Here is a 13,772-nt window from a genome sequence, read left to right on the forward strand (position 1 = left end):
CATGGCCGCAGAGCACCATGGCAAGCCTGCTGCCGCTGCTGCCCCCAACGCGCCGCCTCCCTCCACCCTAGCCGCCCAGCTCGTCGAGAACATTTCGGCGTCGACTAAGAGCACGCGATCCGATGAAAATTCTGAGCTGAAGAGGCTGTTCGCCGTCATCGAGAAGGTCAAGAACAAGCCCGAACTGCTGAAAACGGCCGACGAACGAACGGAGCACAACCACATGCTCATTTACGTCTATGCCCGCGTCGTTCTCGAAGGAATCAAGCTTGACGACCCCTTTGCCGACCGGAACCACCTGCGAAACGAGGCGCTCAAGGCCATAAACTTCTTGAAAGTTACGATCGAAGAAACACCAAAAGTCCTTGGCCACACCACCGATGGGAAACAATTCGTCTTTCGGGGAGAGGAGCCCCTTTGGATCTGGATCTTTCCAAAGGTTCTACGGCTGCTGGGTCACTCCCGCTGCCTGGAGCTCAGCGCATCCATCGAGGGTTTCTTCCAGTTCGTCATTATAGTGGTCATTCGCTCAGGGTCTTTGTGGAGGTTACTCTCGTCCATGATCCTGTACTTCCGAGAAACCATCAGTGGTGAGTTCTAGACCTGATTATGCTTCGACGGTGCCGCTAACCTCCGTAGTCCTTTTAGCCCAGCTAAAAGACATGGCGCCCGGAGCAACTGGGAGGGACGTTGCAATAGATACGACATTGCCGTCAGCAAATACGTTGGAACTATTATTGGGGAAACCAGGCACCCTCCTTGTCCAGCAGACCACATACACCGTTCAATATGTCTCGCAGGCCATACGTCAGGTAACGACGCTGGTATCTGCTATTGCACACCCCTCAGTTGCTCAAAACCCGAGTCTTGTGTCGCGCCCATCGTTCTCTGAGCTCGCACCTTGGTTGCTCGACTCCCTGCTATCCATTCGTGCTGTACAGAATACCTGGCAGGATATTGCCCCGAGCCCTAGGGCCGACTTACTGAACATTGCTCTAAACCTTGTACCGAACAAGCCATCTCCTAGCAAGAAATCACTAGCCTCGCAAAAGGCGTACGCATTGCTGGCGTTACTTTCCGCCGAGCTTTCAGCACACCCGGATGAGATACTGGGGACAGACGAACAAAGCATCAAGGCTAGAAGGACGTTCTCCGTGGCTCTCGTACGATTGGCTCAAGCGTCACTTGTAGATCGAGAGATTGGCAGACTAGTGGCACCCAAAATTGTTTGCCCATTGGAGTTGCTCTGCGCGGAAGTTCCTTCACTGGTTGAAGCCCATGACTTTTCAGTACGTGGACAGTTGTTGTGGCAATTAGTGACTTGGCTAACACTATCAGCGTTCCATTCGAGTTTTGAAGCAAGCCTCGGCACCCGTTATACCGGACTCGCTTGACCCTGACACCCAACCGGCGTGCTTCATCGATGCCGAATTAAAACGTGCTGTTGAGAACCTTGGTATAACGGACGCCGCCTCTTCTAATGACGCAGAACCCGCCACCAAGCGCAGAAAGGTTTCGATTGCGGCTGGCGAGGTCCACGAATTGACCGCACAACTTTATGAAGTGCTCCAGACGAATTCTGCCGACGAGAATGGGGCTCTAGAGCACGTCTTTCTGTACGTCTCTTCTGTAGCGGTCTCTTCTTTACTCGCTAACACCTTCCCAGAAACATCTACCCGCAACTTAAAGAAGAGGACCAGTGTTTAGCTATTGACCTTGTCTCTCGCACCTGTTGTGCTGTAGACATGGCTGCCACACGGAACAACTCGAGCGCCAGGAAAGCCAGGAGACCGCCTTGTGTCTTTTGTGACCCGAAATCCGTAGGACCCAAGAGACAAAAAGTGACCGATGCCCAAATGAAGAAAGAAGCACAGTCGATCTTCACCAAACTGATTCATCTAGAATCGTTCAAGGAGTCGAGACGGCCAAGAGTGGTTGCAATGATCTCGATGAGACGAATCATCAGGCATGCTGTTGATACCCAGCTCATTGATCTTGAAACTTCGCCTTTGGGACAGTGGTGTCTTCAGAGTTTGCATAGTTCCGTCAGAGAGCTCCGGATTGCGTCAGGGTATTTAGCCTGTCAGCTCGAGGTTTTGCAGCGCTAACTAGCTCTTCGTAGGCGTGCTCTCCCTCTGTTTCTGGACAGCTCCAACCCAAACGCACTCGACGTGAGTGTGGTTGATCGTAACCGCAAGAATGCGCTCAGTCTTCTCAAGGCTGCTTCGGAAAAGGACGCCGTCATATTTCATGAGAGCGGAGTTTTAGCTTGGGGCCAGCTTGGACGGTACGCGACAGCACTTTCAGGGGCGATGTTTATACAATCAAGAGACTAACCAAGACAGGGCTGCCGTTGGAGATGAGCTCAATCTTGTACTGCACAAAATGCTGGAGTATCTTGGCAGTAGCAATAGTCTGATAACGGCTTGCGCCTTCAACGAGGTATGGCTGCCGGCCATTGTGGGAATCCTGTATCGACTGACGTGAAACTAGATTCTTAACCTAGCAGCTGCTCGGAGGACGACTCCGCGCCGCCTGTTTGAGCCATTTTGGAGAAATCTCGCGTACTTTGCTGTCAAAGACATGGTGGCTCGACCACAGATAAGCCGTGCGATCGCAGAGCTATTGCAAATATCCGTCACTGACTTCCTTCTGCTTGTTCAGAGCCATGCTATGCCCTGGCTGGTTTTGATGAAGAAGAAGGACATTATCCAGAAAATTGCCGAAGCACGAGGCGAAAAGGATATTTGGGTTCCTATCCTGGACAGTGCCAATGCTGGTCCCATCCTCGCGTTGCTATTAGTGCAAGATGTGCGGAATATCGAGCAATTTGTCATGTCAAGACTCATCGAAGTATCATCTCATCTGGAGTCCTTCACTTTGGTTGAGCTGTTGCAAGTAGAAGTGGTCATCATTATTCTTGAGCTTCTGAAGGCTGCAGGGGAGGCGGATGAAGCTCGGAAGCCTCGGGTGAGTGGTTTCTCTTTCTAGGAGGATTTCAGTTGCTAACTTCAACCAAGGTGATTGAAGCGCTAACGTCATTTTGCACCATGATGATGGTTGCGAACAAGGAGTCAAGACCAAAGAAGGGAAACATCGTTGGCCGGTTTCTTCAATCCTATATTCTAGGTCTCATGGCTCGACTCGCAGACGTCATCAACGACATGCCCCTCATGTCCCCGCCGGTCGAGGAGCAGAGGCGCTGCATACGTGCCATGGAGGAGATGATCAGACTATGCAAAGCCTATGTGCGGATTGCACGGCCTCAGGTAAGTATATTGTGATCCGAGACTGGTGCACTGTGCTGATTCTGTAGATCTCTGCGTGTCTCCTGTCAGCCCTGGCCCAGGATGATCTTAGAGAAGCAGCGTTCTCCTGCTGGACCGCCCTTCTTACCTATCTTGAATCTGAAGACGTCGAGGTCTTACTCGAAACGACTTTCTTCGTTATCAATCACTACTGGCCGCTTTTTAACGACAGCACTCGGCAGATGGCCAAGACCTTGATTTCCACTCTTCTGACGCAGTTTCATCTGACTCTTGTCGAAAACATTAGCAAGTTGCCATCCCTGGCTCACATATCAGAACTGGCGGATGTTGAAGCGCAGCTGAAAGATCTGCGTCCGTCTTTGGATAGCAGAAGAGTTTTTGCTATCTTCGCTGAGCGTATAACTCACGAGAACTCGGGTGTTGTGCTGCAGGCCCTGGCCGAGCTCGAGGCATACCTCAAACAAAGCGGAGGTTTTCTCCAGACTTCAGCCATTGGTCAACAACCGGACCCAGTTGTCCCTACTTTGCTCCGTGCTTTACTCGATTGCGCGGCAAAGTACAGCTCTATGCAACTTGATATAGCCAGGCTCTGCACTCAGTGCATCGGCCTAGTGGGCTGCCTGGATTCTAACAGAGTCGAAGCGCCCCGAGAACAAAAGTCAATGGTTATACTGAGCAACTTCGAGAACGCAGACGAGACAACCGACTTCGTTCTGTTCATCCTGGAACAAATCCTGGTCAAGGCATTCTTGTCGACAACAGACACCCAACTCCAGGGCTTCCTCTCATTTGCTATGCAGGAGCTGCTCGACAGGGTGGACATCAAAGCGGCATGTGCTATGAAAGAAACAGGCATGCGAGATGGCGGTACAATTTATAGAAAATGGCTAGCACTGCCGGAGAGTGTTCGCATGATTCTGACGCCGTTCCTAACCTCGAAGTATCTTTTGACACCAATGAATGTGGCACCAGTTGAGTATCCTATTTTCCGTTCAGGGAAGCCTTACGGGAACTGGATGCGTTCTTTCAGCATGGATCTCCTACGAAAGGGGCAGAACGGACACGCAGACCTCATTTTTGAGCCACTCTGCCGCACTATCCGAGTCAAGGATCTTGCAGTGGCGGAGTTCTTGCTGCCGTACCTGGTTCTTCATGTAATTATAGGTCATAGGAGCACGCGAAAGGAGCGTGACAGTGTCATTGGAGAACTCGTTGGAATTCTCCAGCACCAGCCCGCCGAGGACGCTCCGTATAAAGAGCGAGAGGATATTAAACTGTTTTGCGAGGTGCGTGGCGACTCAAACCTCTGTGGTTCTTAGGCTAACTGGAATAGGCGGTCTTCCGAGTTCTCGACTACGCGAGCAGATGGCTCCAAGAGAAGAACGCCAGGCGCAAGACAGAGTCTGACCTGCCAGCCATAGCACGCGTCGAGGATCTGCTAAGCACGATTCCACCGGTGCTAATATCCCAACGGGCGATGTACTGCAAAGAATACCCTCGGGCGCTCTTTCATCTCGAGCAGCACGCACAGCAAATGGAGACCGAGAAGAGCGACCCAACGCAAAAAACGCTGTTGCTTGAGCAACTACAGGATATCTATACTCAAATCGACGAGCCCGATGGGCTGGAAGGAATATCGGCTCACCTCCACGTCTTAGACATTAACCAACAAATCCTTAGTCACAAGAAAGCAGGTAGATACACCGCGGCCCAGACTTGGTACGAGATCAAGTTGGCGGAAGAGCCTGGCAACGTCGATGTGCAAGTTGACCTACTTAACTGCTTGAAACAGTCAGGTCAACATGGTAAGTTGATGCGAAAACTCTTTCGGGAACAAATTGACTAATAAAGTTAGACGTGTTGCTTAATTATGTCGAAGGCATGCACACCGACCCCTCGACAGAGAACAGGATTGTTCCTTATGCAGTTGAGGCAGCCTGGGCTACACGGAGATGGGACACTCTATCCAAGTATACAGGTCGATTTCACGGCAGCCCGTTGGAAGACTTCAACGTCAGCATTGCAAGGATTTTCAGCGCATTGCAGCAAGGGTCGGAGGGTGCGACCTTTCCTCAGATGTTGCAGAGTATGAGAGAAAAGATTGCTGCCGCAATGACGCACTCGGCAACCTCGTCTTTGCAGGCCTGCCATGATCTACGACTCAGATGCCATGTACTCACAGACCTAGAGATCATTGCCGGGACGCAAGCTTCGGAAGGGGAAGCACATCAAGAGGTTTTGACCATGCTGGATCGTCGTCTTGAAGTTCTCGGGGCGTATGTTAGCGACAAGCAATATCTGTTGGGCATCCGCAGGGCCGCTATGGAGCTTTCACGGTACGTTGTTCTTTTCATCATCCTACCGATATGATCTAACGGACCGCAGTCCTAGGTTCTCCGATCTGGACATCTCATTGTTGTGGCTCTCGAGCGCACGACTAGCCAGGAAGGCCAACTCGACGCACCAATCCTTCAATGCTGTGCTTCATGCTTCTCAACTCGGAGATGGCGCGGCAGTCATCGAGAACGCCCGACTGCTCTGGAAAGATGGCCATACTCGCAAGGCCATTCAGGTTTTGCAGGGCGCCATCGAGTCGAGCAACTTCATGACGCAAACCAACAGCACCTCTTCTATCCAGGGCTTGGATGCCCAGCAACGTCTGTTGACGGCCAGGGCTCAACTAACGCTTGCCAAATGGTTGGATGCCGCCGGCCAGACGAACAATGCCACTCTACGAGAGAAATACCAGCAACCACCCAAAACAAGCCCGGCCTGGGAAAAGGGCCACTACTACTTGGGACGCTATTACAAAAAGGTACTCGAATCCGAGAAGACGCTCAAGCTAGACGAGCAGAGCGATCCCTGCATACAGGGCGAGTACACCAGGCTCATCATCGAAAACTACCTCCGATCGCTGAACTACGGCACCAAATATCTTTATCAGACACTGCCAAGGATATTGACGCTGTGGCTCGAGTTTGGAGCTCAGGTGGACAAGGCTCCAGAAGGCAAGGTCTCGTTATCTCGCGAGCTCCATAGACGGCGAACGGAACAATTGAACCTCCTCCACAATTTCCTCGACAAGTACATCGCTCGACTCCCGGCTTATATCTTCTACACGGCGCTCCCTCAGATAGTGGCTAGAATAGCCCATCAAAACCAAAACGTTTACGAGCGGCTGACACGCATCGTCATCAAGGTCGTGGAATCCCATCCTAGACAAGCTCTCTGGAGCCTGTTCGGGATCATGACGACAAGGCAGGCTTCAGAGCGTAGGGTGAGAGGGCAGCACATCCTACAGGCGCTGAAGGGAGTGTCCAGAAAGGTTGAAGGTAGCAGTTACGACCTCAAACAGCTCCTGAGGATGGGCGAGAAGCTTGCAGAGCAGCTCTTGTTGGCATGCAACAACGGGGATTTCCAGAGTAACAGGACAACAGTGGCAAGCATCACACGGGACCTAAACTTCAACCACAAATGCACGCCTTGCCCCCTGGTAGTGCCAATCGAGTCATGCTTGACGGCTACGCTGCCAACGTTGACGGACAACGTCAAGAAACACAAGGCATTCTCACGAGACGTCATCACCATCGATTCATTCCTGGACGAGGTCCTGGTGCTTGGATCCCTGGCCAAGCCTCGAAGACTGACAGCCCGCGGAACAGACGGGAAGAACTACATGCTCATGATCAAGCCAAAGGATGACTTACGTACCGACCAGCGTCTGATGGAGTTTAACAGCATGATCAACAGATCGCTGAAGCGAGACCCCGAGGCCAGCAGGCGTCAGTTGTACATCAAAACATACGCTGTTGTGCCGCTGAACGAGGAGTGCGGTATCATCGAATGGGTTGATGGGCTGAAGACGTTACGAGAGATCCTCTTGGACCAGTACAAATCTCGTTCAGTTCACCCTGACTACAACCAGATCAAGCGGATGATGACCGAGGCCGTGACGGGACCGAACAATATCAAGATGTTCACCGAGGGAGTGTTGGGGACGTTCCCACCGGTTCTGCAGCATTGGTTTGTCCAGCGCTTCCCCCACCCGTCGACATGGTTCTCTGCGCGACTCAAATACACGCGGTCGTGCGCCGTCATGTCGATGGTGGGCACCATTCTCGGTCTCGGTGACCGGCACGGCGAGAACGTGCTTCTGGAGCGTGACAACGGCGGCATCTTCCATGTGGACTTCAACTGCCTCTTCGACAAGGGTCTTACTTTTGCGCAACCGGAGAGAGTGCCGTTCCGGCTGACGCACAACATGGTGGCGGCGATGGGTATCTACGGATACGAGGGCCCCTTCCGTCACTGCAGCGAGCTGACACTGGGGATCTTGCGCCAGCAGGAGGAGACATTGATGACGATTCTCGAGGCATTCATCTACGACCCCACATTAGACTTGCAGAAGGAGAAGAAGACGAGCCGCAGGCAAGACGGGGCGCCGCGGATGCAACCGCAACTCGTGGTTGACAGCATCAAGCGCAAAGTCAAGGGGTTGATGGGGCACGACACTATCCCGCTGGGCGTCGAGGGCCAGGTGGAGGAGCTGATTAAGCAGGCCGTCGATCCTAGAAACCTGGCGGCCATGTATATCGGATGGTGTCCGTTCTTGTAATATGGAGTTCCGGGGGGGGCGGAGATATCATGATGGGCTGGCGCCGTGGCCACAAAAGAGAATAATGATTAGATTTGGTGTTGGTTGTTACTAAAAGAACGCATATGATAGTTTTAGTGTAGATGATTATTGGATTTATTCGTTGAGTTGTATCAAAACTCATCTAAACTCTCTTAATGATCTTATTCTTTGTTAATGGACAGAGAAGTATAACACGATGATGATTGTATTAAAGACAGGATACCCGGGCACATTCCATTATCGAGCACCACGTGTCAAAGCCCGGCCAGGGTTGCTGTAGCCTGAGCTGCTGGGCGACTGCCTAGCGACTGCCTGGCGAAGGTTAGGCTGCCGCGCCGGGGGAGGGGGTAGCAGCGCTGAGGGTTTAGGGGTTCCGGGCACCTAAACTGGGTCGGGAAGCGCGTACAGGAGGACAGCAGGTAGAAGAAGCTCCTACCGGCTCTGCTACCTTAAACCAACGACCGACCCTCCCTGCACCAACAGTCCAATTTGCGACCGTCAGGGCGACTGGGTTCACTCATTTCATTCCCTACCTCCTCCTCTCCCTCCCTCTCCTGATTCTTTCTCCATTTTCTTCACCCTCGTCTCACTCTCTTTTTCAATCTCCAAACCCCCAATTCTAGAAACCATTTAGACGGACGCCATATACATCGACCAAGATGCCCGAGTATCGTATTGGTAAGTTCCCCCCTTCCCTGCCAAACCTTTGCCGTTCGGAGCTTGTGGCTTGGAGGGGCGAGCCGTTGCTGCTCAACGGTCGCGTTTTTTTGTACGACGCGTCAAGCTACGTCATGAGAGGAGCTCTCGTCCCAAAAGCTTCGAATTGTCCACCCTTCCCCCCCGTCACCACCCACCTTTTCGAAGCTCACTAACCGGCCTCGATGCAGAGGTCTCGCCAAACAACCGCGCCGGTTGCACGGACGCCGTGTGCAAGAAGAATGGCGACAAGTGCCTGAAGGGCTCCCTTCGCTTCGGCACCTGGACCAAGATTATGGATCATGAGTCCTTCAAGTGGAAGCACTGGTATGTGAACCATTGACCCGCTCGCCCGGCCCCTTCTTGTGAGCGCACACGCGGACGGTAGTCCAGATTAAAAAATCTGACCGTCATGACTTTAGGGGCTGCGTTTCTGGTGAGCAGATGAAGCACCTCCAAGAGATGTGTGAGAAGGATGGCGAGTACGACTTTGATGCCTTTGACGGGTACGATGAGATGAGGTAAGTCGAGCGCGCCTGCTACTACGCCGGCACACACCACTTACATGCAACTGCAGCGCCAACCCGGACCTCCAGGACAAGATTCGCAAGGCTATTGAGCAGGGCCACATTGACCCTGAGGACTTCAATGGCGACCCCTGGATGAACAAGCCTGGCCAGCGCGGCATCCGCGGCAAGAAGCCCAAGGGCATGGACGACGATGAGGTTGGTTCAAATGCCGAAGCAGAGTAACGCCCATCTTGACTAATGTTCGAATTCAGGACGAGGCCCCTGCCAAGGGCAAAAAGCGTGGTCGCAAGGCAGCCGCTGCCGATGACGAGGAAGAGGAGAAGCCCAAGAAGCGCGCCAAGAAGGCCGTCAAGGCCGAGTCAGAGGAGGAGGAAGAGGAGAAGCCGAAGCCCAAGGCCAAGCGCGGCAAGGCTGCCGCCGCTGCGAAGGTCGATGACGAGGAGGAAGCCCCCAAGCCGAAGCGTGCGGCTAGAAAGGCCGCCGTCAAGGAAGAGTCCGAAGCCGAGGAGGAAGAGGAGGAGGAGGTCCCCAAGCCCAAGCGCGGTGTTGCAAAGAAGGCCGCTCCCAAGAAGGCTGCTCCCAAGAAGGCCGCTGCGAAAAAAGCCAAGGTTGAGAGCGAGGAGGAGGAAGAGGAGGCTGAGGCCACTCCCGAGTCTGACGAGGAAGAGGAGCCGGCGCCGAAGAAGGGCAAGGCGGCACCCAAGGGTCGCAAGAAGGCTGCCCCTGCTGCCGCTGCTGCTGAAGCAGAGAAGCCCAAGGCCAAGCGGGCCGCTCGTGCTCGCAAGTAAGTCATGCGGAGTTAAATTTGTAGTACAAAGCTAACTTGTCTAGGTAAATACTTACTCACCGATGGGTGGTAGTTGTCCGTGAGCATGCCCAAAAACGGCATTGTTCACCAGCATCTGTCGGCACAGAGATGCCAGACCGACTGTGTAGATTCATCTGCCGGGCAGATGTCTATTTCTTGTCCTGTCGTTTGTCCCTGCGAGTTCATACCCATCGATGCGACGACGTAACTCCCTGGCCGCAGAGGCGGAGGGACCTGTAACACTAATTTGCTTGCCCAAACTTGTCGCACTGTCGAGGAGCTCTTGATATTCCAGAAAAGTTTTGTTGCTCTTGGCGAGAATATTTTCCGGCCCATGGTTGAGAGAGCCGGCCAGCGGTGTTTGTAGTGGAAATATAGATATCAGTCTCGCGCCCATCCACTTGATTCTGCCACTTTCATCAACGATGTTTTTGCTCATTTTACCCCCTACTTTGTTCAAAGTACAGTGCCGTTCCCTGGCCTTTCAAGCAGTGTGGGGAGGGAAAGGGGAATTACTGACGTAAGAAGTCCGTCAGAGCAAGCCTCCTTCAACCTCACATTGACACACAGAGGAGGTGTATAGGGATCCCGGAGTGTCCCGTGGCGGAAGGACATTCGCTACTCAGGGCGTTTGTGGCTTTCCAAGGCGGGAGTTAAACGAGAGAGAGGGCCTTAGGCTCATGTCCTTGGCTTCTCTCAGCGGCACTGATACACGCCCACCCCACCCTGCCAGTGCCACGTCGAGAAGAACGAGACAAGGAGGCGGCGTAAAAATAAATAATAAGGAGAAACAACAGCGAGCTTTCCCAAGCCCGCATATCAGGCCTCTGCCCCCCACGTATTCAGCCAGCAGCACGTCAGAGAAAGACAAAGAGCAAGAGCAGAAGCGACGGCCCGAGGATGTGGAACACAGCTGTAATAGAATAACGGCCGACGTCCCGGGCTCCCCGCCCGTGGGTGCGTTCTGGATGAACTACCTTGGGCGTATATTCTCACCCCCACACAGCTACATACATACCATATTCTCGCCCTACCTCCACAGGGCCAGCCAATCGCTCCGCCACGGACGCTTTTCTCATTTCATATATAAATATATATGCCATCCGAAAAATGGCGGCTTCTCCACGCAGGCGCTTCAGTGAAAACAAATAAAACACACTCGGGGATGGGGATCGAAGAGTTGGCGGCGAAAAACTGGCACTCGAGAGGAGTGAAGCAGAGGGACGGGGGAGGGCGGGGGAGTATGAGAACGCAGCCCCGGGGAAACCGCATAGCACGTCTTCACACGTGCCCGTCCATCCGCGAGTCTGGTCTTCGGGCTTGTAAAGCGACGACGTCATAGGCCCTCGACACGTTGGATCCTCGCGAGACGATGGCCAAGTCGCCAAAGGCTGCGTGCGTTGTGTATTTATGTGTATGTGTGTGTGTGCGTGCGTTGTGTTTGCGAATATGCTACGGCACACATTTGCTGTCAACAAAGACCACCTGGCATGAAGATGAAGACATCATGGGAAGCGAATTCGGGGAAGCAGAGCGGTATTCGACACAGACCGACCTTCATAAGGGGATGGTCACCGCAAAGCCGGCGACGAAGGTTCACGAGATCAATCACGCAACCTGGTCATAGTAGGAGAGGGAAGCCAAAGCCGCCAGTTCCTCTCATTTTCAAAACATCTAAAATCACGGGCAAACCATCAAATGAGTCGTAAGTCATTATTGCTCCTAATACAATCTAAACTCCGCCCTATTCTCCGCCGCTATGTTGTATTCATGAATCGTTACACATGTGTCAGACAAAGCCCCCGCAAATGGGTGGAAAGAGAAGCGAAGACACACTTTGGCCCCCCCGGTCAGATCCAGTTCTCTAATGCCAGCACATCCATCCAAAAAATGACATGTTCTGTAGTCCGAGTCCCATGTAAGGCGCTTCTCACTCCAAGTTCAAGTCTGAACGACTGCCAGGCTTCCGGTTCATGCACTGATCACTTTGTATACATGCTTACCAACGTCGGGGCCGTTGGCTGTCATAAACGACCTCACGCTCGTAGATTCGCTCATCCTCGTACTTGCTCGACGGGTGTCGGTGGTGGTGGTGGCTGCGGCGGTCCCAGTCATCGTAGTAATCCCTCTCGTGCTCGCGGACGCGCTCCTTGCGGAAGCGACGGATATCGTCTGATACCTTGACCAGCTCAAGGACATCGTCCTACTATAGGTTAGCATGGTTGGTTGGCCGGGCTTCGAGGCTGCACTCACATATTTCAGATATTGCATAATGTAGAAGAAGTATTCAGTCTCCTCAAAGTCATATCCAAGTTCGTGAATGGCTTCGCGACTGACCAGGTCCTTGGTGATCTCAGTCCACATCTCATTACGCTTCGACGGGGGCGGGCGAGGAGAGCGGCGATCTCTGGTCTTCTCGATGTCGATCTCTGTCTCACGATCGTATACCTGAACGCTGAGGCGGTCTCGCGAGTCTCGCGGCGAGGGCTCAGGGAGAGCTGGAGCGGGGGCTGAGATTGGGGCGCCGTCCCGCTCAGGAATGAACTTGGCCCGTCTCACACCATTATAACGCTGCCAGGTGACCTCGGCAGAACCGCCTCCAACGCCGTCCATGCGCACACGTTCAGTTCCGGGCGGCACATCAATGATGGCCCAGTCTTTGGTGGCTCCGTTCCAGGCCTCGCCCATCTTGCCGCGAGAGTCGATCTTGGAGGTGATGTATTCGGCTTCCTCGTCGACGGGGGTACGAGCAGCCGCAGAGTGGGCTCGTCGGCGCGACCCGCTGTGGTAATGGCGGTCGTCGATCCGCAGGCGGTCGGTGCTCATCACAAGCTCCCTGCTGTCCTGGAAGGCGGGGGATCTACGTTCCCTGCTGGGAGACCGGTGGCGGCTCGACGATCGGTGAATGTCGATATCGGTCCTGTTGCGGGATGTGGTGATGTCGATATCCAGCTCCCGCTCTTCGGTTCGAGTTTTGGGGCGGGGAGCAGGACGAGGAGGAGGCGGCGGGCTGGGCACACGGGTGACACCTGAAGGCGTTAGACCTTGTCGGGGCCTTGATTCCTGTCTATATTGCGGGTACTCACCATGATCAATGTCTCTGTAGTGCGTAATTACCTCCCTTTCAATCGTGGGGCCACGAATGACTTGAGGTTGAGGCGGCGGGGGTGGCGGTGAGGGCGACGGAGACGGAACCCGCTCTCTTTCTCTCTCGCGCTCGACGATGCGCACACCCACGCGGCTGCGTTCTCTGGCCGGGGGCGGAGGGCTGGGTGATCGCTGCCGTTCAACGTACCGAGCGCGAACGAGTTCCGGGGGAGGAGGGCCGCGGGACGGACTGCGGATCTCGCGCTCGCGCTCCGAGATGCGTACCCTAGAGCGCTCGAGCTCTTGCTCGTGGACGCGGGGAGGGGTCAAGCTGCGGGCTCTACGAACAACACGTTCCCGGTAAACCGGGCTCGGTGTACGCTGGCGAGGCCGCGACAGCTCTCTCGACTCAACCTCTCGGCGACTCAAAACGAGGGCTCCTGCTTCAGGGGGCCGCTCATCGCGCAGGAAACGGAGGCGGTCGCCTTCGCGCTCGCGCTCTCGCTCTCTCACGCGGACGTCGACGTCATCAAAGGCAACTCGGCTCTCGGCACGCTGTCGGCGGGGCGCGGCGTCGTAGAAGCGCTCCTCAAAGTCGTTGGACCGGTCGTTGGACCGGTAAGCCATGTTTTGTAGGCGGGACGCAAACGGGTTGTCACTTCGGGAGTGCTGCGGCGGAGAGGCGTCCGTGTGTGCGTGTTTGAGAGCTTATCTGAACAGGTGGGATGAATGGCGGGGTAGTGAGC

The 13,772-nt window shown here is 54.2% G+C and overlaps 3 protein-coding genes across 3 annotated transcripts; 2 read left to right on the forward strand and 1 right to left on the reverse strand.

Annotated features, from left to right (window-relative positions):
• Position 1: 1 nt before the first annotated feature.
• Positions 2 to 7,884, forward strand: EsH8_III_001029 (uncharacterized protein; the record flags this gene model as incomplete). The annotated part of the gene is made up of 12 exons (XM_083262754.1): positions 2 to 590; positions 640 to 1,289; positions 1,339 to 1,616; positions 1,667 to 2,071; positions 2,123 to 2,287; positions 2,346 to 2,442; positions 2,494 to 2,970; positions 3,021 to 3,269; positions 3,317 to 4,555; positions 4,603 to 5,074; positions 5,125 to 5,605; positions 5,655 to 7,884. 12 exons carry the CDS (start codon positions 2 to 4, stop codon positions 7,882 to 7,884), a joined length of 7,332 nt encoding a protein of 2,443 aa, XP_083123241.1.
• A 680-nt stretch (positions 7,885 to 8,564) lies between these two features.
• EsH8_III_001030 (PARP-type zinc finger-containing protein) lies at positions 8,565 to 9,966 on the forward strand (the record flags this gene model as incomplete). The annotated part of the gene is made up of 6 exons (XM_083262755.1): positions 8,565 to 8,583; positions 8,793 to 8,928; positions 9,024 to 9,122; positions 9,179 to 9,326; positions 9,383 to 9,915; positions 9,963 to 9,966. 6 exons carry the CDS (start codon positions 8,565 to 8,567, stop codon positions 9,964 to 9,966), a joined length of 939 nt encoding a protein of 312 aa, XP_083123242.1.
• Positions 9,967 to 11,938: 1,972 nt separating this feature from the next.
• EsH8_III_001031 (uncharacterized protein) lies at positions 11,939 to 13,653 on the reverse strand (the record flags this gene model as incomplete). Its single annotated transcript, XM_083262756.1, has 3 exons — positions 11,939 to 12,142; positions 12,193 to 12,968; positions 13,026 to 13,653. 3 exons carry the CDS (start codon positions 13,651 to 13,653, stop codon positions 11,939 to 11,941), a joined length of 1,608 nt encoding a protein of 535 aa, XP_083123243.1.
• Between the last annotated feature and the right edge of the window lie 119 nt (positions 13,654 to 13,772).

This window comes from Colletotrichum jinshuiense, chromosome 3 (genome assembly GCF_051148585.1).
Source record: "Colletotrichum jinshuiense chromosome 3, complete sequence".
NCBI classification, from domain to species: domain Eukaryota; kingdom Fungi; phylum Ascomycota; class Sordariomycetes; order Glomerellales; family Glomerellaceae; genus Colletotrichum; species Colletotrichum jinshuiense.